The 26,721-nt window shown below is 41.0% G+C and overlaps 2 protein-coding genes across 10 annotated transcripts in view; both read left to right on the forward strand.

The window, feature by feature from the left end:
- fgd1 (FYVE, RhoGEF and PH domain containing 1) overlaps positions 1-6,359 on the forward strand; it is a 65,207-nt gene extending 58,848 nt beyond the window's left edge. For all 4 annotated transcript variants that reach the window (XM_046871189.1, XM_046871190.1, XM_046871191.1 and 1 more), the window contains one exon: positions 130-6,359. In XM_046871189.1, the coding sequence (XP_046727145.1) occupies positions 130-405 (276 nt within the window). In that variant the 3' untranslated portion in view covers positions 406-6,359. The remainder of the gene's footprint in view (positions 1-129) is intronic.
- An 870-nt stretch (positions 6,360-7,229) lies between these two features.
- tfe3a (transcription factor binding to IGHM enhancer 3a) overlaps positions 7,230-26,721 on the forward strand; it is a 28,281-nt gene continuing 8,789 nt past the window's right edge. The window contains exons 1-5 of one of the 6 annotated variants that reach the window (XM_046870623.1): positions 7,230-7,639; positions 18,200-18,313; positions 20,809-21,049; positions 21,250-21,474; positions 25,046-25,141. In XM_046870623.1, the coding sequence (XP_046726579.1) occupies positions 7,488-7,639; positions 18,200-18,313; positions 20,809-21,049; positions 21,250-21,474; positions 25,046-25,141 (828 nt within the window). In that variant the 5' untranslated portion in view covers positions 7,230-7,487. Of the gene's footprint in view, positions 7,640-11,385; positions 11,407-14,882; positions 15,197-18,199; positions 18,314-20,808; positions 21,050-21,249; positions 21,475-25,045; positions 25,142-26,721 lie in introns of those variants that run through there. The other 5 variants (XM_046870624.1, XM_046870626.1, XM_046870627.1 and 2 more) reach the window with 5 other exon arrangements.

A 26,721-nucleotide genomic window follows, 5' to 3' on the forward strand; every position in this document is an offset into this window, starting at 1 on the left:
GTAAACAGATGTTTATTCCACAATGCTTTCCTCCTTTGTAAAGTCTTGAGAACCATGTGTATATACCTATATATAATAAAAGTGATAACAGAAACATCTTCACATCTCTGTTTTGGTTGCTGCATGCAGGATGTGAAGGCCCAACGCAGCATCCCTCTCATCGGCTTCGAAGTCTCCCTCCCTGAGTCATGTGACCGTCTGGAGCGGCGTTGCGCCTTCAAAATGAGCCAGAGTCACCTGACTGTTTACTTCAGCGCAGACGGAGAGGAGCTCCAACGCCGCTGGATGGAGGTGCTCTCCAGAGCTGGGAGAGGCGAGGAGCTACAACTACAAGAGCACGGCCTGATCTCAGAGGTTCTGGAAGAAGAAGCGGAGGAGCTGAGCCCTCTAGGAGAAAGCACATGATTGGTTTTCGAGATCTCGCTTCGTTTTTTTTTTGCACACACAAACTGTACACATGTGGCAAGAAGGACAGCTATCTGCTATAAGATACCACAAAATACACACAAGCTCAGACATGCACCCACAAGCACACACACACACACATGCACACAAAAGCACACACACACACTTACACATATACACACAACTTTTACACGGACCCGTTCTAATCGTCAGTCGTAAAGTTGCATGAAATAGCTACAGGTATGTTTCTCGGTGTATTGCTCATCCTCTGTATGTGTGATCGCCCTGCACATGGTCGGTATAGTCCCCCCGCTTGATATCTTACTCTCTCCTCCGTCTCCGCAGCTGAAGAGTTCACTGTTCGATAGATCTGCTGTTTCCTTTCCAAACCATTTGCTGTGCGGTTTTTTATGAATGGTTTCTTGCCGCGGGTATTTTAGAGAAAACCATGTGATCAGAGTCGGATCAGAGAAGGTTACAGTTCGATGGACTTTTCCTTCGTAGGGTTTAAAGAGCATTCCAGTGGCGACAGGAATCGTATCTAAAATGAAAGAATTGTCTCAAAGGTATTATTTTCTTCCTAAGACTGTACAACTATTAGACAAAACAAAAGCCAACACCGTCCAGTAATATATAATATATACAGTACATATTACACTCTATATGGGTTAAAGTGTTTGCACGATCTTACAGCATTTTTATATATTAAATTATTATATTATATATATTAAATTATATTATACTATACTATAATGATAATAACATATTTGGAAGATTCACATTTGGCAGCTGCCGTTATCCAGATCGACAATTATCTCATATGTACGAGGAGGTGTCAAAAAGCCAACATTTTTAACACACCAGCAGATGGCAGCACAAGGCTGCACACACAGTCACAGGAAGCACCGACCTTCATAAGTCAGTGTGCCAAAATACATCGTCTTGTGTACGTAGGAACTCTGTAGTGTCACCGAACTCTCCTCACACGTGAGCTTCTCGTTGGAAAAGACACGACTTCGCCCTTTTCCCGAAGATGAAGTTCCACCTCAAAGGTTGCCGTTTTGACAACCGGAAACCCACCGCAAATCGCAGAAGTGGCAGCAACGTGAGGAGCGACTTTTTGATACCACCTCGTATAACTAAGCTAAGAAGGTGAAGAGTCCAGGAGTGGGTGCTGGGATTTGAGCCCATGATCTTCTGATCTTCTGATTAGAAGCCAATGAGCTACCACTTCCAAAATAATGATAGATTTATAAATACAACCAGCTCAAAAAATATACAATTTAATATCATGTAGAGCTGTAAATGGAAAATATAGCTGCAAAATGTATAGATTGTGACATCAAGCCGTTTTATTTACTGGTATCTAATAGTTTTTTAGATACCAATAAAATTCGAAAGAGATCCTAAAACTTTCCAATATGTCAAGATATATTAAATTTTTTTCTAATTTTTTTTAATCACAAAAACCCATATACAGTAATATATATTGTGTATATGATCATATACTCTATATACACTATATGGACAAAAAGTATTGGGACACCTGACTGTTCCAGGTTGAAGACCCACAACAACTGTATAGGATTGTGTCGTCTTTCGATGCATGAAAAGGAGACACAAAACCTGTTCCAGCATGACAATGCTCCTGTGCACAAAGCCAGCTCCAAGACGATATGCTTTACATGGTTTGGAGTGGAAGATCTCCTGCTTTTGAATATATCGAGTGCACTTACATGAGTACCTGACGCTGCATGAGCAGTCTGAAAATCTCCTCGTAATCTAGTGGAACATCTTTCCAGGATGTTATTGTACGGTGAGGTGTCCATAAACTTTTGTCCATACAGTTTTAGGTTTCTTTATTATTTTTTTTTACATAATCCTGGATGTAACATTGAAATAGTATTCAAGTAAAAGAAAAAAAGAGCAGGATGTAAAAACACTAAAGCTGGAGGACTCGTATCCCTGGCGAGATTTTGCCTGGTTGACCTTTTTCCGCTGACTTCGCATCTGCAGACAGAAACCGCCCCCAAGCCCCAACACACACCGCCCCCCACCCCCACCCCAGCCATAAAGCTAACCACAGAAAACAGACAAGCATCCGATTAGCTCCACTGCGCCACTCTGTGGACATTTAATGCACTACGTCTTCGCAATATTCGACTATTCGCGAATACGAACAATTTAATCGAAAGGAAAACCTCTGCTCGGAATAAAGGAGGTATAAAACTATCAGTCGGACAATAGGGCTCTAATCTTTAATCTAAAAATGAAAAAAAGGACTATAAATACTATAATGTTTGTATAGAATGCAGTAACGGTTCGATTAGATTTCGATACTGGGAGACTTTGTAGACCGAGCGAGTGTGAGTGAGTGAATGAGAGAAAAAAAGAAAGAAAGAGAGATGCCATGAAGCCGTCTAATTTTTAATTTGTGGAATTTTTTTTTGCTAAATGTCCACATGGGATTTTTTAAATAGGAACCTTAAGAGTATATATAAATCAAAAAGGCTTTTGACGATACCATTGCGCATTTCAAACAGTGTCGTATTTGTGTACGGAAAATGGTAAAAGATACAAAATCGCGTTTGTAAATATATAATTTATTGCTCAGAACCCAGTTTTGTGGGTCGGTGTTTAATCTCCGAGCTCGGTGTTAAATTCACGATGTGCCATTTGGATGGACATCGGAGCATCCCGTCGAGAGTGTGTGTGTGTGTGTGTGTGTGTGTGTGTGTGTGTGTGTGACTCGTGTCTGTTTTTTATTTGGATTTTTATTTCTTTTTTTTATATCATACACTTTATATTCTTGAGCCGAAAAAAAAAAAAAAAGTTTACGGTCAATCGTTCCAGAATTGGGTTCTTCAGCGCGATCGGGTCGAGACGTCTTCATGCCGGATCGCTGTAACTATTAGTGTTTGTTGGGAAATGTTTTTGGAGCTTTGCGCTCTGTTTGTCAGAAGACACTTGATCCAGTTTTTTATAGTTCAGTGACTTTTCAGTGTTGCGTCATTTTTTTTTTTTTTGTGTTATCAATGAAAGGCTTAACAATGATGTCAGAAGAATAAGGAGCGGTAAATATGACTGTTTACCTTCTTATGAAAGGTTTATTGCATTTCCTGGACCAAAAGTCATGTTCAAAACGTAGCTTTCAGAACAATACAAACTGCACACGTTACTATTTATAGTATATCCAGTGCTTAGGATGAGTCACGTTTTTTTTTAAAATGTTTTTTAAAAGTCACATGCATGTTCCTTTTGTTTTTATGTAACATTTTTGGCAGAAGAACTTGTGCACGGTAGAGAACAGGAGAGAAGATGGAGATGGAAGCCTAATGGTTTGGATTGTTTTAGAGAATTATTCCAAAAAGTGAAAGGAATCCTGAACCAACATGGCTCCCATTCCATACCTCCAACAACCTGACATTGTCGTCTGGATTCGTCTATCATGCAATCCCAGTCACTGCACCTAAATCCTATTGAACTGCTCTGGGATGAACTGGATCATCCCCAACTGGTGAAGAACATCTTTGGCAAGTTTTCCAAGAGGCACAGCAGAGTATTTTTTTGAGAAACAAAACCGTCCGAATACCTAAAGGGTGTAAAGTGAAAATACAATTTTGGCCTTTTGGTAAAAGTAAATCTTCATCCCATCATATTTGCATAGAAACGAAAGGAACATGCACATGTCTCTCAAAAACCTTTAGGAGGTTCTACACTTTTCCCAGCCGCTGTATACTAAAAAAATCTACTCCTGAACACTGAAATGCACACAGCAGATATCGCTTTTCATTTGTCACATGAGGACGAGAATCACCAGCTGTATATATAGATATATAAATATATATTGGGGCTGTCAATCCGTTAAAATATTCGCGATTAATCGCACGATCGTCATGAGTTAACTCGTGATTAATCGCAACTTAATCGCACATTCTGACTTGTTCTAAATGTACCAAATGTAACATCTAAATGTGTCCAGCTTAGGTATTAATGTGATTGGATGCTGTGAACGCAACAACCCAGTAGACGGGGAAGTGCAAGACAAGGAAGTACATTCACTTCCGAACAACGGGTGTGTCAAGGGGTAAAAAAAAACGACCCGTTACCCATAAAAGCTGCGAAAAACAATGGCGGTTTTGCTTTTCAGTGTGAAACGTTTTCTTAATTGATCGCGCAGTGAATTTCCACTATATAGCTTGTAGCTTTTCTCTGGACTGTGCTACAAACTATAACAAAACACAAGTGTAAAGCAGATACACAACACGAGTGCAGGACAATAAACACACGAAGCCAAAGTGTAAAAAGCAACGGCGTGAGATTTCCACTGTGGGTCGTGGTGCACTTCCTCATGTCACGAATAAAAAGCAATACCATTATACGTTGCATGGGCAAAAGTATTGGGACACCTGACTTTAACAGCCAGTTGTGGCTCTTCCCCAAATTGTTACCACAAAATCAGAGGCACACAAGGACGTCTTTGAACCATTGAACTAGAAGACCCAGGGTAAAACAGGGTTTGAGTAGAAGATCTCCTGCTTTATAGAGCGCTGAATGATTTTTTTTCATTCTCACCTCACCTACATCAACACCTGACTTGTAGTAAACCTTGTGGTTGAAAGAATCTCCACAAGCACACTTTCAAATCTAGAGGAACATCTTAGAAGAGTGAAGCTTATTATAATCTTATGGTCAGGCGTTCCCAAACTTTTCTCCGTACATATGTGTCCTTTATATTTGTCCTATTACCAGGGTGTGACTTCTTGTCCGGAATATATGGTCGTTATAGGAGATTTCTCTTCGTTGTGTGTTTGTGTGCGAGTTCATACTTCATACTGCGTCAGTCGAGCCTGCCACTCATGCATTCACGCAAACCTCGGTTATGAGAATCACCAAAAAATCATCATTACTCCGTCATTCTTTCTGCCATTCTTTCTTACATATATGTCCTTTTTTTGCATTTTGACAACGTATACTGCAGGAGAGAGGTATTATTGTGTGTTGTGTTTGTGGTTTTTTTGTACTACATATTTATTGTTTTTTTATACTTTTTTTTATAATTTCTTGCTAAGAGAACTGACCAGCAAGAACGATTGTGTGCAGAGCCGATTGGTTAAAACGACTATAACCGTTCTCCATTTCGTTTCCGGGAAGAACACTGATCCGGATGCAAGGTTGCATTTTATAGCCTGCTTTCAGACGATGAAGGTTCACAAAAACATCTCAGCAGCTTCAGGGCTGCACCACCCGGATGATTAAAAGAGAGCTGTTAGAAGATCTGATGCTTCTCAGTTTGGGAAACTGATTTCACTCATGAGCAATTCTATCCACAAAAAAAGGTGTCAGTGATTTACAGCTTTTCCTCCTTCTTTTTAATGGGATCGATTTCTCGAGGTTTCATAGGTCTGTCTTTCTTTCTTTGACCGCTGATGTATTTATATCTTTTCAGTCTGATTTTTTTATCCTGCAGGGTATTAAAAGTGAAAAAAGAGTCAAATTGATAAAGACGTTAAAGATCTTTGGTTTTTCATTCCTCTAAAAGATTCCTGACGTTATAGACAACATACCTCACTGCTGCATTTATCTCCACAGCACATGGTGAAAGATCAATCGCTGACATCTTGCCTTGTGGAATAGAAATGCTCTGGTTTTTTGGGGGGAATTGCTCAGAAATCAAATCTCTGACAGCACTAAACGTAAAACGAGCCATTTATATTCATCACAACGTTGCATAGCTTTCTCCCCCCCCCTTTTTTTTTTCTTATGAATTCTGTATAAATTTGCTGTACACATGATGAGTATTACTGTTATGACAAGTACTATTCTAATTATTATCATTAATTATATTAGTGGCAGGCCACTGGGGTTCCATTGTATGTTGATAACCCGATGAAATTCTGTGCAAGCTCATGAAAATGTTTATGAATTAAAGGAATATAAAAAGAAAGACCCGATTTGAGTGTGTGAACTTTATAAAAAACTATGAAACAGTAATAAATATATTTTAAAATGTCATTGAATTACAGACAAATATCATTATGCAGTATTGTACAGTGGATTAAAAATCAAAATACTAAATATTCTTAGATGATAATGAAGTAATACGTTATTGTATAAAATATTTTTTTTTTTTAATGACATTTTACAAAGAAGACTTTCCTGGTTGTATTTATTTGGATGATGAAATCTCTTTTGAAATTGGCTCAAAAAGGTAGGGGGCCATCTAACACCGCAAGTACACAAGCACTTTTTCTCGGCGCCTGATTGGTGGAAAATAGAACTAAACCCCGCCCACGCAAATTGCTATTGGCCAGTTTACCTGTCCGTTCAAGCTCTGGCGATCCTTCGTCGTTTGTGACGTCACTTCAGGGATTTTCCGTCTTCACCGTGTTATCGGCAGGGGTTGTTCGAATCCTCAGAGTGTCGATTCCCTCAACGGAGTCGGTTCGAAACACTGGGGTATTTTTCTGTTGGTTTTTTTGCCACTACATGCTGTAAGCCAAAATCACAGAAATAAAACGTCAGCTTACGAGATGATTGTAGAGCTAAATAACAATGACAACAACAACAATAATAATAATAATTATTATATTAAAATATCCATTTTTTTAGTCGTAGGTTACTATAATGACATTATAAGGTGTTCATCAGCATTGTAAACGCGAATCTGAACTTTCTAAATATTCATTAGTTGTTTTATTCCTTTTAAACAAGTTTTACATCTAAAAACCGCATTACAGTCTGCTACAGCAGTGCGTCATGAAAAGGAATCGACTCTAAAGATTCGGTTCTTTTGAACCGACATGAGCCATGAGCAATTTATGGGCAGCTTCTTCTGTGAATCTCATCTGCTGGAGTGGTCATTTCAAGCGAGGGCTTGGAGGAGGGGAAAGTTGGATAGATCCTTCGGAAAACTGAAAGTTGGTTAATTAAAAGGAGACATAGCTTCCTAGCTGCTTTTCTAAGTGGTTAGAAAAAAAGAAAACTTTTTTTCCAAGAATTCAGAGAAGTTTAGAAGACCAAGGAGTCAGTCTGAGTATATATATATCTGAACATCTACTATCTGTAGAGTTTGTGGAGAAATGTCCCGGCTGTCTTTAGGAACTCCACAGCAGGGAGAAGAGAAGGACCAGCAGGACCTACTGAAGAACCGCAGGCAGGTAGAGCTACCTGGAGACCAAGCCCAGTCCGTCTTCGTCATCCTCGATTCGTCGGAATCTCTCAATTTGCTCAGGTGAGTGCAGAGGATCTGTGTATCTAGGAGTCCTGCAGGAATGATTGGCACGTTCACAGGTAACATCTGGTACAACATCTGTCTTGCAAGACTCATATTACCCAGGAGATTAGTGATAGGAGGTGAGATGGATCTCATGAGTACCTTTGCATAGGTAAATACTGTATAAATCAAGCTAGTATAAATATTTGGTGTATTAGGCGTCTGCCATGTTTCTTTCTTTATTGATTGATTGATTGATTGATTGCAACCTTTGGATTTTTTTTTCCTGAGTTGAATTTTAGGGAGCAGTTTAAAAATCAGGGTTAAAAGCAATGACTAAGAAACAAGATGTGATCAAGAAAATCATGCTGCTGGGAAATAACCAATGAGCCTCCTTTCCCCAGCGAATACACACCATGGTCAAATAGTAGTAATGTAACAACAGTTTATCCATTTTTATCCATTTATAGTTACGTATTTGTTGTAATGCCTACGAGGCCAGTTAATTCTTCAGATAGATGTGGGGGTATTGCATAGTATAGGTACAGGTGTGTGTGTGTGTGTGTATTATGTGCAAGACGTAGTGTTAGAGGCTTTCACAGTACGTCTCATGAATGCACTACAAATTCTTTCTTTGCAATCTCAGCGATTTTAGGAAGCTGGGTCAGGGTTTGGGTTCAGGTCAGGGTTTGGGTTTGGGTTGGAGTGCAGGATCAGCGCAGGATCAGCCTTGATACAGTGCTCCTGGAAGGCTAAAATGGTTAAGGGCCTTTGCTCAGCAGCCCAAAAGTGACAGTTCTTGGACTTGATCTAGAGTTAGGGTGGAGAAAATCAGAATCAGTAACCAATGAGCCACTATTTCCCTATACAGATGGTTGTGTGTGTGTGTGTGTGTGTGTGTGTGCACTATATGATGTGTATGTACGGTGCTTTGAATTGTACAATGATATATAATTATATCGATATACAAAATCTCAGCTTTTCCGTCATTGAATTGATGATCGTTCATCTATCACTTTCTTTCAGAAGAAGTTGATTAATCCAAATTAGCAGCTTGTTTCGTTACCAAGGAACCGCAAAAAAATTTTTTTTACCCGGAAGTCGGAAACCTTGACGGCTCTAAAACCTTCTGCTAGCAATCGGATTTGAGAAGAAACTTAAAAAATATTACATTATAGATCCTTGTTCTGGACCTTTGACGTTCCTCAGTAACGAGCTAATGATTTGTGGCAGGAGATAAAAGCCGGTGTGGAGTCAGAGAAAGGAATCCCAGCGTTTTGAAGTGGGGGACCGTCGATAGCGTTTGCATCACGGTTCAAAGTGCCAGGGTTCGACTCGAGAGTCAACCGACGGTTAATGCAAAACAAAATCGCGGTTCGCGTACGTCTAAGGTGTTGCCATAAAAGCGTTCAAACCAGCGCCTTTTGACCTCGTTAGCAACTGCTGCTCGTCACACTCTCTCATGTGACTCCAACACACTTTGCTGCTCTCAGCACCAGTGCGGTTTTGTATCTTTATGTCTCTGGTGTGACGCTTTGATAGATAAATCATCCAGCAGACTGCAGACTAAGCTCTCAGCGTTTACAGGAAAAAGGAAGCGGGTTTTCGTGTGACTCTCGCAACCCGGAGTGCTGATAGAGGCTCGCTCAGATCTTCCACTGACACGCATAATGATCCCGAGGACAAGGAACTTGTTTGTGCTGAATCTAAGGACATATACATGGGAGGGGGTCGTAGGGGCAACCACAAAGATCGTTTATGTTCGGAGCTGGATTAGCCAGCAAACCCTGGGCGGTAAATCTTTTTTTTTTCACCTAATTTTAACCTCGGCTTGATTCCTTTCAGGAGATGTTTACTCATCAGTGGAGATAAACATCAATAAACTCGTCACGCTAAATCCTTTAGTTATACACTCTGCACTTGGGCAAACAGATCGAATGCATAACACGCGCTGGGAAAATGGAGGAAGGGATTACCAACAAAGGAACAACATTAGGAACCTAATAATTTACCTTCGTTAAACGGTTATCTCTAATGGGCGAGCCAGAGGTGACGTTGGTGATGAAATCCAGAGGAACCAGACAAAAAAGGGAACCTCTTTCTCATCACCAAATGTCCATTCATTATACTAGAGTTCCATCATATTAATTATTTATCTGTTCATGTCAACTGTAGCCCTGAACCAGTGAAGCAAACAGCCCACCTTCCTGGTTCTTCCATATCAACTTCATAGATCTTACATGGAGAACATCCTCAGCTGCAGCGAGTGGTCTCCAACTGAAGAGAACTTTCTCTTAGAAATGCCTATGGAACGAATCAGTGCCGGATTGGAATCGGTCCAAGATTTGTCATATCTTCTTCTCTGATCTGTTGTGTTTTTCATGTGAACGCAACTAAAGCGGTTACATCATCAGTTGCAGTTACACCATCAGGCAGTAAAACAATATAACAATCAGATAGTGTCCGGATTGTAAAATATATATATAATATATAATCCATAACCAGTGATGGACGAAGTAAAAAAGTGTCCCTTTAAACTTTCACTTGATTTGAAGTACGAAAGTTTTTGCCTTCTAATGTACTTAAATATCCAAAGTATCCAAATGATTTATTATAACTATAATGTTTCTATGATCATTTTTATCACAAGATTCTTTACTTAATCACCTCAGTTGATGTGTAAAGACTCGAATGTGACTCTCAGCACACTGATCTATTAATAGAATGATATTAATGACTCAAACACTGATTGATTTCTATTACAATAATCATGAGCTCAAAAAATCCTGCAGACGAGGTCACGTGTGTGGTGGTGAGTTCGAGTCTGGAGTTTCTTCATCATTAATGAACTGATGCTGAACTGTATGTTGGTGATCAGTAGATACACAAAGCGGCGATCAAAACACGTGTAAAACCGAGCGTGCGCTCGACCCTGATTGGTGACTCGCTGCGTGTTTCACCGGTTACGTTTTATTCGCATAAACTAAAAGGAACAACCGAATTCACAAACTGTGAAACACAAGTAACAGTAAAAATCTCCCAAAATGGAAACACTTCAGTAAAGTACAGATACGTGAAAAAGCTACTTGAGTACAGAAACAAATTACATTTACTTTATTACAGTCCACCACTGATCATTTAATATCCACTGCTTCTGATTTGTCTGTATGAAAGACGGTTTTTGATACATTTCATATCGGATATATTTAAGCAAGGAATTTTTGGAAATTCCAAGTTCGCTCTTTGAACCATGCAAATGATATATGAGCCGTGCCGCCCTGGTTGCAAGAATTTGTATACCAGAGAACACAAACCTTTAAAATAAATATATAAAATAAAAAACCTGGACAAATGTAACATGATGTAACACAAGTAAAAGACTTCAACGATTATGTACAAATTAAAAAATTTGAACTGGAACCCAAAAAAAAAAAAAAAACAGCCTAGTGGGATGGATCTTGATTTCACAGAATTTAGGAATTTATTTACCTACTATATATATATACAATACAAAAAGTTTGGACACACCTTCTCATTCAAAGAGTTTTCTTTATTTTCATGACTATGAAAATTGTAGAGTCACACTGAAGGCATCAAGGGCTATTTGACCAAGAAGGAGAGTGATGGGGTGCTGCGCCAGATGACCTGGCCTCCACAGTCACCGGACCTGAACCCAATCGAGATGGTTTAGGGGTGAGCTGGACCGCAGAGTGAAGGCAAAAGGGCCAACAAGTGCCAAGCATCTCTTGGGGAACTCCTTCAAGACTGTTGGAAGGCCATTTCAGGTGACTACCTCTTGAAACTCATCAAGAGAATGCCAAGAGTGTGCAAAGCAGTAATCAAAGCAAAAGGTGGCTACTTTGAAGAACCTAGAATATGACATTTTTCAGTTGTTTCACACTTTTTTGTTACGTATATAATTCCATATATAATTCCACATGTGTTCATTCATAGTTTTGATGCCTTCAGTGTGAATCTACAATTTTCATAGTCATGAAAATAAAGAAAACTCTTTGAATGAGAAGGTGTGTCCAAACTTTTGGTCTGTACTGTATATATATATTTATATATATATATAAAGCTAGAGATTATTGGACATGGGACCAGGATGAAGACACTGTAATTTCATTGGGATAAAGTGTATAAAGCTATTATTGTAAAAAAAAGTAGGAAATGATCAAATCTAGAAAAAAAAAGAACAAAATGTTTTCGCAGAAAAAACACACGATTCATAGATTAAACCTACTGCATTTCCTTAGGAACACAAATCGTAATGTAAAGGCTATAAAATGTAAAAAGTTGAATCATGGAGTGAAAAATTATCATAGTTTTTGGGGTTAATTTCAAGGAAAAACCAACAGTCTATGCCATTCTTCTAAAAAAAAACAAAAACAAAACCCCCCAAAAAAACAAAAAATGATTAATGATCTATTCTGGACCAGGCCACGCCCATCCAGAAACAATTAATCATAGCATTAATGTAATCAGTCAGAAGAATTTAAGTGATTTGCAGACACTCTTTTGTCCAGATGGGACGAGTGGATGGACAGCATTCAGGAAAAATAAGTGAATACTCAATCTCTCTCAAACCCCTCCCCACCAATAGCATGATGATGATGATGATGATGGCATTTCAGGTTTATAACCAGGTTATGACATCAAGATCAGGCTTTAGGAGGTTTTACAGCACCAGATTGGGTTTAAGGGTCTTCCAGTTACCTTTAATCACCGACTATAATAAAAAACTCCACTGTACTACACTGGTTTTCTGGTATGTAAATAATATCCCGGTCTTTTATTGTTGCTCATGGAGCCGAGCGCTCAAACCGGAATTTCCTTTTCACAGACGCTGAAAATCGGAGCGACATTCCCACATTTTTTCTCTCTAATGAATGTTATACATTTGTTTTTTTTTCTTTTAAAGAAAGAACAGATTCACGGCGTGCCGTCCTTCTGTTTCCCGTCCCGCTTCGGTGCTTTGAAGTGAAAGTCACATTGCTGACGGGTTTAATAGTTAAAAGCGTCTGTCACTGGAGCGTGTTTTGTTTTTTTCTTCAGAATAGAAAGGAGTCTGTTTTCCTGCCTTCATCCTGAGCTTTAGATCCAAGAGGAAATGATTCAGCAGAGCTGCTCGTGCTGGTTTCTGCTTTGCTGAGTGCAGGGGAACGCCGTGTCCCATGGAAGACCTTCGTCAACATTTGTCTATTTGTGTCAAAGAGGATCTGTGTCTTGTAATGGTGTTACTGTACTGATTTGTCAGAAGGTTGTTCCTTAAACTTCCACTGCGTGATGATGAACATCTGAGGTTCGATCACAGCAAACGCTCTCCTGTTATCACTTACGTTATAGCAGCAATTTCTCATCTCTTTTTTTCCTCTCTTTCTCTCTCTCTCTTCCGCTCACTCTGATCTATCTCTCCCTGTCACTCTCCCTCTCTCTCACTCTCTTTCCATCTCTTGCTTGCACTCGCTTTTCATTACTCTGTCTCTCTCCTCATCCCTCACTCTCTGTTTCTCTCTTTTCATTTCTTCCTATCTCTCCCTCATTCTCCATCTCTTACTCATTCCCCCATCTCAACCTTCTCTCACCTCTCTTTTTCCTCCCCTCTTTGTCCCCTTTCCTTCCCTCCCACTTCTCTATCTTTCTCCATCTTTTCTTCTCTTTATCTCTGTCTCTCTCTTTCTTTTCATCTCTCATTCTCTCTCCCTCTCACACTCTCTTTCTCTCTTTCCATCTCTCCCTTTCCTTCCATCTCCTACTCTTCTCTCTCCTTTCTTTTCCCCTCTTTCTTCCTCTCTCCCCCACCTCTCCTCTCTCTTTCTCTCTCTCTCTCTCGCTCACACAAGAATAAAAAGTTGTTTTATTGGCATGACAAATATTGTCTCTCTTTTTTCCCCTCTCTACCTTTCTCAACCTCCTTCTTTCTTTCCATCTCTCTCTCTCTCTCTCCTTCCTTTTCTATCTCCCCCCACCACACACACACACACACAATTTCAATTGAAAATCTCTCACTCTTTCTCTCTCCAAGGATTCAAAGGTTGCTTTATCGGCATGACAAATATTAACACTCTCTCTCTCTCTCTCTCTCTCTCTCTTTTACCCCTCCACCTCTCTGCTCCCTTTGTATGTTAATAAGACACAAAAGTATCTCATCATGAAACCACACATCATGGATTCCTCATGTTGGGAAACTCAGAGGAACATTTTCTCCTCTAACTGTTAGAGACAGCGGTGCAACCGGAGCCTCTTCCATCAGTACCGTAAACTTCAGCATATTTACAGTAACAGTTTTCAGCATTCGGTGGAAGTCGCTGAAACAGTAACACATCAGAGCGAACGTGTTACTGAACTATAAAACTGTGATTTGACTTGCAGCCAGAACGCCTGCTCGTGCTGCCGTTATTGACAATTAATCAACACCTCCTGACTAATCAGATACGAGGAATCGACCGACTGTGATATAAAGAGATATAAATAGATTTCTGCAGCAGCTGCAAATTGCTGGTGGATTGTCTGCAAACATAATTTAAATATTGTGTAATACTATTCCATAAAATTAGCATAAGCAGTAAATCAGTGATTATTATATACATGTAGGATGAGTTTTTTTTTTTTTTTTTACTTTACTCAATTAGATTTATTTTGGTTTGTTTATATTTTATTTATTTATTTACTTTTTTTTTCCGAAGTATTTTAGTCCCAATCTTACCTGGACCCAGATATTATTACAATCAATTATACTATCAATTATTATGATTATAATAATAATAATTATTATTATTATTTATAGTTTATATTTTTTTATTTATAAATATTTAGTAGTTTAGTCTAATTAATAATTTGACATGTTTTCAAATATACTTATTATAATATATAATAATAATAATAATAATTAATAGGGTTTTTTTTAAAGATATAAGTATTTTAATACTATTTCTAACTGGTCTCAAATATCCTTACTACTACTAATAATAATAATTATTATTTATTAATTAAATGTTTATTTTGATTTAATTCTATTTTTACATGGTCCCAATTATAATAATTACTAACTTACTTACTTTATTAATGTATTTATTTAGCAATTTATTAATTAATTTAAATGTAATTTAACTTTTTCATTTTTATTCAATTTTCCTTTCTTTTTTTTTTTTTTTTTTAGATTTTCACCACGCCCTCCTCCTTTTTTACGCTCCAACACTTTGTTTCGGCGTACAGATCTGTCCAATCACATGGACGCGTATCACGAAAACAGACAGAGTTCAGCCAATAGCAGCGAGGAGGCTTGATTCCGTCAGCCAATCACGTTTTGGGAGGCGGGCTTAATGTGGTTTGAGTACGCACCGGATGAGTCGGCGCGATGGCGCCCTCTGTTGGTTCCCCACTTGAGGTCTCTATCTTCCTAATTTTAGAAACTCGCTGTTTGTTCCGTGGTGCGCAACTCGAGCGGTTTCCTGGTTAGAAGAAGGATTTTTACCTTCTCTGTGTCTGTGGACGCTTTTATCCCCTTATTCCGGACTGCTGAGGCGAAGGGAGAGATTCTGTAAGATGCCCACGGCGCTTTCGTCTGACCTGGTAATTAATCCGGGAACGGTTACGCGTTTTCGGTACAAACATGGCCACGATACCGGGTGGGGAAAAAAGACATGGTGTACATGGTTTCCTCCGGGGTTAAGGGGTGATTTTTACTTGTTTTGTTCGGATTTGTGGGCTGATAGGGGGCTGTTTAGGGGCTGTTCGGATCGATAGCGCATGCGTGTTAAAAGTATAACATGACTGGGGTTGTGTTTTGCTGCTTTGACACCGTGGTTCCAGGTTCTAGTTCCTAGGTCAGAGGTCCTAGGTCAGAGGTTCTAGTTCCTAGGATCCAGATCCCAGGTCAAAGGTTGCTGGTCCAAAGCTCAGGGTTCCAGGTCCTATGTTCCAGGTTCTTGGTCCTAGGCTCTAAGTTGCAGGTCCAAGGTTCTTGGTCCCAGGTCCCAGGTTATAGCTCCTTGGTCCTAGGTTCTGTTTCAGATCCTCACTCCTCAAGTTCTAGGTCCTAGGTTCTAGGTTTTAGTCTCCAAGTCCTAGGTTCCATGATCTAGATCTTAGGTTTCAGGTTCAGATTTCAAGTCCCAGGTTTGATCTCTCAGGTTCTATCTCTGGTTCTAGCGCTCTGTCCTTGGGGTCTGTTTTGTACCAGGAGATGATCAGATCCCCATCATTACAGCGTGTCAGTCAGCGCTACGACGGAGATGCGTGTATCAAGACAACCATCTGAAGCATCGCAGAAATTGCGCGTAAGCCGAGATCACGACGTGTAGATGTTTCTCACGAATATTATAGAAATGTTCTGGAGAAACGCTCAAACTCGAGTTGCCGTAAATTCAATTCCGCAGCTCCGGATTTGTATCAGGAACGTTCCTGAGAATTCTGCCGTAATATCCTGAGCTTTAATTCCGACCAGAGATCGGAAATCATTCCTGGACTTCCTCAATGCCGAGAAAAAAAAAGGAAAAAGTCTGAGCTGGATCTCATTCATGAGCCTGGGTTTATTCCACAGACGGAGAACCTGCAGGAATCCGGCTTGTACTTTTACAGTTTGGCAGATGCCTTCATCCCTCGTCTATTTTATAGATCCGAGCAGGTTCTTCTCCTCAGACTGTAGTGAGGAACGTTTTCGAGTTTCTCCGGTTTTTTTTTTGGTTTTTTTTGGGCATGTGCTGTTTCTGAGTTCCATTTTCAATGTGGTTAACAGCTTTCGTGTAAAAAAATGTTCAGTATGTCAGCAATGTTCAGAGCATCAGAACATCTCTTCCTCTCTCTCTCTCTCTCTCTCTCTCTCTCTCTGCGGTTCCTGCTTCGAGTTCTTGGTTTCACACGCTCTGCTTATTTGCTTTGATTTCTGCGAGACTCGAGGCATCATCAGTTTCCACGTCTGATTCATGCGCGCTTTGTAAACATCCCATTCCACTCTTGAGTCTCTATTTGCTCTTATAAAAAGCTCCGTTGATCTTCCCAGAGTAACGGAGCTTATGAAAGCCTGGGGTGAAGATAGCAGGAGATCTTCCACTCCAACCCATGTAAAGCCTATCTTCATGGAGGATGAAGTCTTTGCTTCACTTGAACTAGGAGACACAAATCTGTTCCAGCGTCTCAATGCTCCTCTGCATGAAGCCCGCTCCATGAAGATATGCTCCACATGAGTTGGGAGTGGAAGATCTCCTGCTATTGAATACATTTTAGATGGATTTTGGTGATCACCTTACCTTCATCAGGACCTGACTTTTTAGCTGAACAATCCAAATCTCCGTAACCACACTCCGAAATATAGAGGAACATCTTCTCAGAAGAGTGGAGATGATTCCAATCACAAATAAGGAGACTAAATATGGAATCTGAAAGAAGCAAATGCCAGTCTTTTTTTCTTCTTTTCTTTCTTTTTTTTCTTTCTTTTTTTACTTCAGTCACATAAACAGCAGGACAGCACAATTTATTTATTCTAGAAAATGTGCTTAATTTTAACAAACTACAAACAAACAAAATTAATAAATAAATAAAAACAAGTACCTCATGGAGATCAGATATATTCTTTATAATTCAACTCCTTAAGTTCAGGTTCCACGTTTTAGGTTCCAAGTCCAGGTTCCAGGTCATTGGCTCCACGTAATAGGCTTCAGGTCCTAGGATCTAGATCCCAGGTCCTAGGTTGTTGGTCTTAAGCTCATAGTTCCAGGTCCTAGCTTCCGGGTCGTAAGATCCAGATTCCAGGTCTTAGCTTCCAGGTTGTAGGATCCAGATCCCAGGTCCTAGGTTTCTGGTCTTAAGCTCATAGTTTTCAAGGTCCTAAGTTCCTAAATCCAGGTCCTAGGGTCCAGATTCCAGGTCCTATGTTTCTGGTCTTAAGCTCATAGTTTTCCAGGTCCTAGCTTCCAGATTCCAGGTCCTAGATTTCTGGAATTAAGCTCATGGTTCCATGTCCTAGCGTCCAGGTTCTCGGTCCTAGGCTCTAAGTTGCAGGTCCTAGGTTCCAGGTTCTACAACACAAACACCCCCACACACACACACACACACACTTTTTTCATTATAGAAAATGTTCATAATTTACTACAAACTACAAACAAACAATGTAATAAATAAATAAAAATGATTACGTAAGGAAGGTCAGATATATTCTTTATAATTCAACTCCTTCACACACCAATCATCTGCTCAGGTGTCCACAAACTTTTGTCCAAATTATTATTTATTTTTTCCTTTTCAAAATATTATTGCGAATTCGTGAGTTCCCAAACGTTCTCCAAGGCAGGATTCGTCCGTTACTGAGCGAACTGGTTCGGTGTTGGGCCCGAGCCAACGTCACCTCGTCCCCTCAGAAGGAAAGCTGCAGTAAATCAAGCTGAAACTAGCTCGCTAATCCTCAAGTCTGGCTGCGTGATCTACTGCCCCCGTGAACTTTCGCTTCCCCCGAGCAGACTTTCCCTCAAGAAACGTCTCTGTGTAAACTAGGTTTTACCCAACGTTGGGAAATATTTACTTTAAAGTGCTGCTTCTCTGTGTTCATGTTTGTACCAAATCTTTCTTCTCTCATCTCAGAGTGGAACCGATTTTACCCGAGTCAGGAATCGTCGCTGACATCGAGGTAGACGGCGTCCTCGCGTCCGAGTCGGACATCTTCTACCAGCTCAAGAGCCAGCCCATAACAGTCAGGTGAGTTTGTAACGCGCTACGACACGCACGCGTCGAAAATGTGGTTTTTGTCAGCGCTGGAATACGTGTGTGGACACCCGATTGTAAACATGGGTGCGTCTCGTTCCACGTTTGGTTCCCGTTTGCTCTTCTGAAAGGAAGCAAGATGCTCCAGGAGGCCCAGGGGTGCAGTCGGCATGACTCCAGGATGAGAGCTCTGTAGCAGGAGATCTTCCATTTCCATCCACGAAAACCTGGCTCGAGTTCAAGTGATGGAAAAATGTCATGCAACCACATCCAGAGATGTTCCATAAGCTTGTGTGAGGTGCAGCAACACGTTAAATCCATACGCGGTGGTACCAAAAAGTTTCGCGCTGTTTACAAGAAAGTACTGTATTTATCTACGTCTACACATCTTCACATCAATACAGCGCCCCCCAGAGTTTCCTGCCACTCCTAATGGAAGTCTTCTTTTTTCAAAACGTGTCAAGCACCTTCTGCGATTCGATGGCACCTGTTAGCGGGTGGATTTATTTATTAGGCAGCAAGTGAACATTTTGTCCTCAAAGTCGATGTTAGAAGCGGGAAAAATGGGCGAGCGTAAGGATTTGAACAAATTGTGCTAGACGTCTAGACGACTGGGTCTGAGAGAGTCTCCAAAACGACAGCTCGGAATCTTATCAAAAGTGCTCCAATGAAGGAACGGGAAAACCCGGCGACACGGTCGTGAGGCGCATGTGAGGCGCGAAGGCTGGTCCGTGTGGTTCTGATCCAACATGAGCTCAAACCGCTGAAGAAGTTCATGGTGTTGATGATCGACAGGCCACGACTGTTTTAGCAGCAAAAGAGGGACCAATAACATATCAGGCAGGTGGTCATAATTTCCTGATGGTTGTATTTATATCAGCGCACGTCGTTAGTGAACACAGACTCCACTCACTCGGCATAATCCAACTCGGGTCCGCTTTGTTCTTCCACCAATTACGTTCACAAAAACAACCCCCCCCCCCCCCCACCGGTGTGGTATTTTCACCGCCTTTGATTTCACCGAAAGGCTTTGAAAGGTCATAGAAGTGTTTGGGAGAGTGTCAGGGTCACGATCCGAACGTCACGCCCCCCACCCCACGCCAAGTTCCGGCTTTGCACGCTTCAGCCCCGAGCGTGCGCGAGCACATCTGCTTGTTGTTGTTGCCGTTGGCTGTTTAAAGCTCTGGGACTTCTCACAGTGACTCAGCATGGTGCCAGCTTTATTGGGAAAAGCGAGACAGTGGGGCTTTTGCGGGAAATTCTTCACATATGCGGAATTTTTTTTTTTTCTTTTCTTCTTTTCTTTTGTTGCTTTATTCTATTGAATGTTTAGCTTTTAGGAAGTTTTGGTTTTCAGATTTGTCTGGGTTTCGTATTTCCTGTCTCAGTAAGTCCAGGTGTTCTGGTCTGGCTGGATTTGTTCGCTGAGGAGAAAAAAAGAACTGTTTTGGAAACAGTGTTTGCACTCTGCATCCTGTGAGATCCTGTAATTTGACAGCAAGATGTCGTCATTGTGTCGTAATTATCCGTTCGGGGGGGTGAGGCCTCGCTGAAGGAAATCCATCAAACAGGTTATTTATGTTTATTTTTTTTTACGCAATTTCCAGAAAAGCTTCCTGATTCGGTTTTAGTGCCGACGGATTTGAGGAAGGCTTAGTGTTGCGTCTAATTGACACCGCTAACTGTGTGTGTGTGTGTGTGTGTTTGGGCAAAATGCTTTGAGTATACAAAAAAGTTTTGAAGAAGGAAAAAAAAGTTTTCAGATGTTATGTTTTAAAAATTCTGTGACCAAAAGTATTGGGACACCCAATAGTGGTTCTTCCCGGGACGTTCTAAAACTCTTAACGTGGCTTAATGCGATAAAACAGTAAACACATTAATAAGAACGCATTAGATATGTAAAGACAAGCACATGAGTCCAGGATCTGAACGCTTTTAAATGCGTTTAATTACGTGTTAAACTTTATCTTTTTTACTCGTAAAGGAAAAAAGTTTAACTAAATGCGACAGGACGGCGTTTTTTTTTTCTTTCTTTAAAAAATCAAACTCGATCAAACTGCTTGTCTGTACACAAGTGCTTTATTATAAACGTGTTCCCCGAGTTTGGTCTTTTAAAAACGCCATCTTATCGCATTAATCCAAGTTTTTCCAATGTCCCTTTTTTCCCAAACTGATACCACAAACCTGCACACGAGTATAAGACGTCTTATGACTTTCCTTTCATTTGAACTACGGAAACCCAAACCTGCTCCTCGAAGATATGGATTGCAGTAGAAGATCTCCTGCTCTAAAGCTCTAAACCCTATTGAACACCTTTTGGGATTTATTTTCCATGCTGACTGCACCCCCATGTGGCTGAATGAATCTCCACTAATCACAAATCTCCATTAAATCTAGTGGAACATCTTCAGCTTTGGTGTTACAGTAAATATATTATCTTCTCTTTCTGATGGTGCTGAAAGCCGTAGACCGTTCTTGTGTTCTTTCAGTGGCTCGGTCGCCCCCGCGGCTCCTCCTGTGACCCTGAGCACGTCCGCCATGTCGTCGCGGGTGTTGTTGAGGCAGGAGCTGATGAGGCAGCAAGCCCAGGACCAGGAGAGGAGAGAAGCCCAGCAGCAGGCATCCAGCGCTCAGCTCCGGACCATCGACTCCACTCCTGCCATCTCCGTCTCCTCCTCGCTGCCCAACGCCCGTCCCACGACCACGCAGGTCCCCGTGGAGGTGCTGAAGGTAGGCGTGCGTATGCACTCTGACGTATGATGTCATCGTCGCCGCTTTTTGGGTAAATGGTCTCCGTCATTTTTCGAATTGTATTTCTTGACTGTGATCAAATCAAACCCCTCCCCCCTGCCGAAGTTAATCTACTCTGATACCTTCTCCATATCAAAGGCAACTTAGAGGGTTTTTTTTTTTCTTCTCCATCTCCTCAGGTTCAGACTCACCTGGAAAACCCGACTAAGTATCACATCCAGCAGGCTCAGCGGCAGCAGGTGAAGCAGTACCTCTCCCACACCCTCGGCAACAGAGTGGCGAGTCAGACCCTGGCGTTGTCGCCCTCGCCCCAGTCAGGCTCCGCCCCCGAGCTGGCTCCGGCCGCCAGCAGCACTCCCAGCAGCCCGCTGGCTGTCCTCAGCCTCAGCTCCAATAAAGAGGAGGTAATTCATCAGAACTCACTTTATACATCGCATATTAGAGCACACATTTCCTCGGAAGTCGGAATTTCTACGGAAACACGATTTAGACAAAATGCGAAAGTGTGCTTCTGTTGTTTCTCAAACAAACTGCTGCTCATTTCTTTGTGAAAGTGAAATGTATTTGATTTTAAATCACTAAACTGAATCGCAAATCTGAAGCCAATCCCAAATAAAATAAACAACTAACACCAATAAAGAGTTTCTCCTCATGGTATGAACCCCGACAAGAATCGGTTCATTTTCCCCGATCGCAACAACTTCACGCCGCTACGCTTCAACTGATTAAAGCTACAACTTGCTGGTTGCTGCGACGCCTGTAAAGCGTATCGCTTCAGCGCCCCCTCTGTTTAAAAGGCGCATCGCGATTCGTTTAATTAGTTTCATCGATATTGTTTGTTGCAGTTCGTTACAGTTTTTGAAAACTAAAGTTCCTGAAACTGCAGTTCGTCGCCCCCTTTCTTTATCATCCATACAGAAAAAAATACTTTCTGCAGTGAAAAAGCATTTATTTTGGCCAGAATGTCGTTTTAACAAGTCAAAAATCCTTGTAACCCAATAGTTACAAAACAAAACAAAGACTTGGTCAGTTTTACATTAATGGAGTTTGTCAGGCGCCCCCCCTCTATCTCACTCATACAACTGAGCAGCTATGGGGTTAGGGGCCTTGCTCAGGGGCCCAGGAGTGACAGTTCGGTGTGACTGGGGATTTGAACTCGCAACCCTCGGATACATAGTCCAATGCATTAACCACTAAGCTAGTTCACCTTTTGCAGTTCGCACACTCAGCACAAGTTCCCCACATGGCGTTTCTCTAAACCGTTTTGGTTTGGCTTAGCAGGTGCAGCACTTCGGCTTGGCAGAAACTTGCTGTTCAGTGGTTTTTCGTCTTCCAAGAAATGTCTGGCATCTCCATAAGACGCTTTAACAAAATAGGGCACAATAGTAAAATGATACAATACACCATCCAGGCTACGCTTATCCTTCAGGATAATTAACATTTAGCATGTGGATTCGTTTACAGAGGGAGCGCTAAAAGACCTACGCACAAAAATATTGCATGTGAAAATGTGAAGAAATACGGACGTATTTCTTCACATTTTCACATGCAATATTTTTGTGTATATATTTATAAAAAATGAGGACCGATAAAGTTTTTTTTTTCCATAAGCCTAAACAAAACGGGTCATTTTGAATTTGATGGCTGCAACGCGTCTCAAAAACATCGGGACGGGCCAACAAACGTCTGGGATATTATTCAAATGTAACAGTGAAATCAGTAGGAATCCTGACTTTTCCATATGCCATATCTTTTTCAAACTGTTACCACAAACATTGAATTTGATGCTACGAGACCCAAACCTGTGTTCATAAAAGCCGGGTTTTCATGTATTAAAATAAAAGAACTACTCCTATAGAGCTCTTTATACCAGACTTTACACACAAATCTCCACAAAATCGACTGGAATATCTTCCCGGAAGAGTGGAGGCTGCTATAACACCCAACCCGAGACTAAACGTGGTTCCAAAAGAAGCACGTAGCAAATCTTATGGTCAGGTTTGCACACAGTGTAAATGTAGGTGATGTGGTCATGCAGGTTGAACTCCCAGCTCGACTCTGAGGTGGTGTAGAGGTTGTAGTCTGTTGTATGTCTAGGCTTTTTCGTATAGGGAAGTTTTTTTATGACCCGGTTAAAGAACGGGAACCGGAAACTTCTCGTATTGCCCAGCGCACCGACACGTAGCCTCGCGTCAATCAGAGATTACCTCCGTCCTAAGAAGGCTTACACGGTAATATTTCAATACGATCCTATTAGGGAATTATGGAATTCCGTAGCCGTCGTCTGATCTACGTCTTTTTTATTTATTTATTTATTTATTTATTTATTTTTTATGAATGACATTTTTATGTTTCTCAAACTAGTCTATAGGCAAAATTGTGTGGATTGGGGCTGAAACAATTCCTTCGAGTAACTTGAGTTATTCGAATACAAAAAAGTTGGTTTGTCCATTTTTTTTTTCCCCCTTTCAAAGAGCACTGTGTTTCCCCACGGACCATAATCACCGACGCACCACCTGCTAAACTCTGGACAGTGCGTTTACCTTTTTAAGTAATTTGAAATAGATTTTTAATTTTTATTATTTATAATGGTTTATTTGTATTTGCATTTTGATGTAATTTGCAATTAAATGCACTAAATTGGTTTAGTTTGTTCTTGTGTGCATTTTTCAGCAATAAGGTTTTTCTGAACAGGAAACTAAGTTCATTTAAAGAGACCCGTCTTATTTTCTCTTGTATGTGTAGTATTGCTTTTTGATAAAGAAAAAATACTTCTTATCTGATTAATCGATGGTACTAATCGGTAGAAAACTCGGTTATTAAAATAATCGCTAGCTGCAGCCCTAGTGTGGACATTAGGGGGCGCCACAACGGATCATCCATCTCCATTCCCCCCTGTCCTCTACATCTGCTTCTTTCAAACCAACTACCTGCATGTCTTCCCTCACCACATCCATAAACCTCCTCCTTGGTCTTCCTCTTTTTCTCCATCCTCAGCATTCTTCTACTGATATACCCCATGTCCCTCCTCTGCACATGTCCAAACCATCTCAATCTCACCTCCCTCACCTTGTCTCCAAAACGTCCTCCATGCGCTGTCCCTCTAATAAACTCGTTTCTAATCCTGTCCATCGTCGTCACTCCCAATGAACATCTCAACGTCTTCAGCTCTGCTACCTCCAGCTCCACCCCCTGTCTTTTTCTAAACTGTCTTAAAAAAATATATAATTCACGTTGCTTTCGAAATATTTCCACCGGTCGTGGAAGCAGAAGTGAAAACTAACTCCTAGACGAAGAAAACGCGGTCTAGCTCAAACGTTTCACAACGCGGGGATTTCGGGCCCCGCGGCGTCGAGGCGATTTGGCTCGTCTTTATTATCAGCCTGCACTACGGAACGGAGCCAGCGTGATCTTTAAATATTTCCAAAATAAAAACCCCTGAAAAACACAGCTTAGGAAATTTATGCGCCGTTGTCCGTGGTTACGGAGCACCAATGTGTTTTAGTTCCTTGTGTAAATACAGTAGCATGCTTTGTCAGGTCCTTGTGAAGTCTTCCGGCCCCTCGCGTGCGCTCACCGTCCAGTACCGTGTTGTGCTGGTAAATTTCACACTAGCAGCCCAATGGGCCTCTGCACACTTAGCACACTTCGTGGGGTTTGGCTAAGAAACCTCCCCTGGATGTGAGACTCCTTTCCTGCGAACGTCCCTAATAAACTCGACCAGGCTGCCGCAGGGCGCCATTATGAAAAATACAATCCTTTGTGTCTCGTGTGGACACGCAGCTTAGCGATGTTTTTGACATGACCTGCTGTATGTCTCATGTCAGAGTGACCCATGTGTCACCATGAAACTGCTTCTCTCTGTTCTTATTTTAGACCTATAAGCCTTATGAGTCAAACTTGTTTTTTTTTTTTTTTTTTTTACTTCTTTTCTGCTTAACCGATCATTTGTAAACGTTTTTTGTATCCGTGCAGATCGATGGCGTAATCGATGACATCATCAGCCTGGAGTCCAGTTTGAACGACGAGTTCATGACGCTGATTGACACCGGACTGCAGCTGCCCAATACGGTATGTCCTTCCAGCTACATCTAGGGGTGTAAGAAAACATCGATACACGTGAGTATCGCGATATTTTTTTTGCCGATACCACGTCGATTCTCAAAAACGCAATATCGATATTTGAAAAAAATTTTTTATTCAATTCATACAATTCATGCATTTCAGTTTGTATACCGACCGCTAGACAGAATAGTAGTCTTCTTATCTCTGAACTTAAACAGTGACAGGAAGTACTAGCATAAAGACGTGCACTGCTTATTGCTTAAATAAAAAATATCCCAATTTATATCTCTTTTCTTAAAATCTTATTACCACCCCTGTATCGTTTTGCAAGATTCTTGCCAATACACAGCCCTAGCTGTTACCTTACTTATTAAAAGATCTCCCTGTTGATTACTGGAACAAAGCAAGAATAAATACAGAGTCCTCATTAGCTTTTTTTTGTCAATGAAAGCGAAGACACTTCAAAACTATTGACTATGAACTTGGAACATAACGTCAAAACAAGGCAAAATACCCAAGAACCAATCATTAAATCCATGGCGTATGGAAGCTGCGAATCAGAGGCACAGGTGGTCAGTATAGCAGACGTGGTACGCAAGCGGTCAGAATAGCACCAGTTGCACAGCTCCCAGTATACACAGAACGACGTCTTTTACACACTGACCTATGAGGGTCGGTGCTTCCTGTGACTGCGCGTGCAGCCGTGTGCTGCCATCTGTTGGTGTGTTGCAAAACTAGTCTTGAAACTTTTTGATACCATCGTGTATAAATTCACCTACTTTGTTGTAGCCGGGTTGCCAGATTGCGTCACAAAATCCCAGCTAGATGGTGGATGCTTATGTGGTGACAAGAAGTTCCCAGTTCTCGTTTCTTTTTTTTTTTTCTTTAATGTCGTTTGTTTCTTATATGCGAGATTGGTAGTCGAAAAGTATTGGGACACTTCTTCCACAAACTGTTCCGTAAAAGTTGGAGACACACAAGATTCAAGTCATGTCAAGCCAAGAAGCTTTTATTAAACATATATAGCTGACTCAATACACAGTGGAGTAAGACAACTTTCCTCCAGAACCCTGGTGCTACATAAAAACAACCTCACAACAATGTCTTTGGATTAATAGAATCACATTTTCTCTTTATTTGAACTAGGAGGCCCAAACTTGTTCCAGCATGACAATGCCCCTTAATGACAATGCAAAACACCAGCTCCATGAAGACTCCATAGGTTGGAGTAAAAGATCTCCTGCTATAGATGGAGCTCTGACCTCAACCCTATCAACCCTCCTCACCTCACCTACATGAGTACCTGATTTTACTAACTGGCTGAATAAGCACAAATCTCCACAAGCAAACTCCAAAATATAGTGAAACATAATCTTATATCAGGGCCTTCATTTGCTTTATAAAAATTAATTCACCCACAAGATTTCCTCCACGTTGACACGATTGCATCAATTCTTCACTCATCATAACGGCCGATTCGGATCCAATGACTAGGAAAGACCAGTGAGGAACACTCAACTCATTGTTCACAAAACCAGTTTGGTAACATCGGCGCATTATCATGCTGGAAGTTGCTTTTAGAAGAT

This window comes from Silurus meridionalis, chromosome 17, assembly GCF_014805685.1.
Source record: "Silurus meridionalis isolate SWU-2019-XX chromosome 17, ASM1480568v1, whole genome shotgun sequence".
NCBI lineage: Eukaryota > Metazoa > Chordata > Actinopteri > Siluriformes > Siluridae > Silurus > Silurus meridionalis.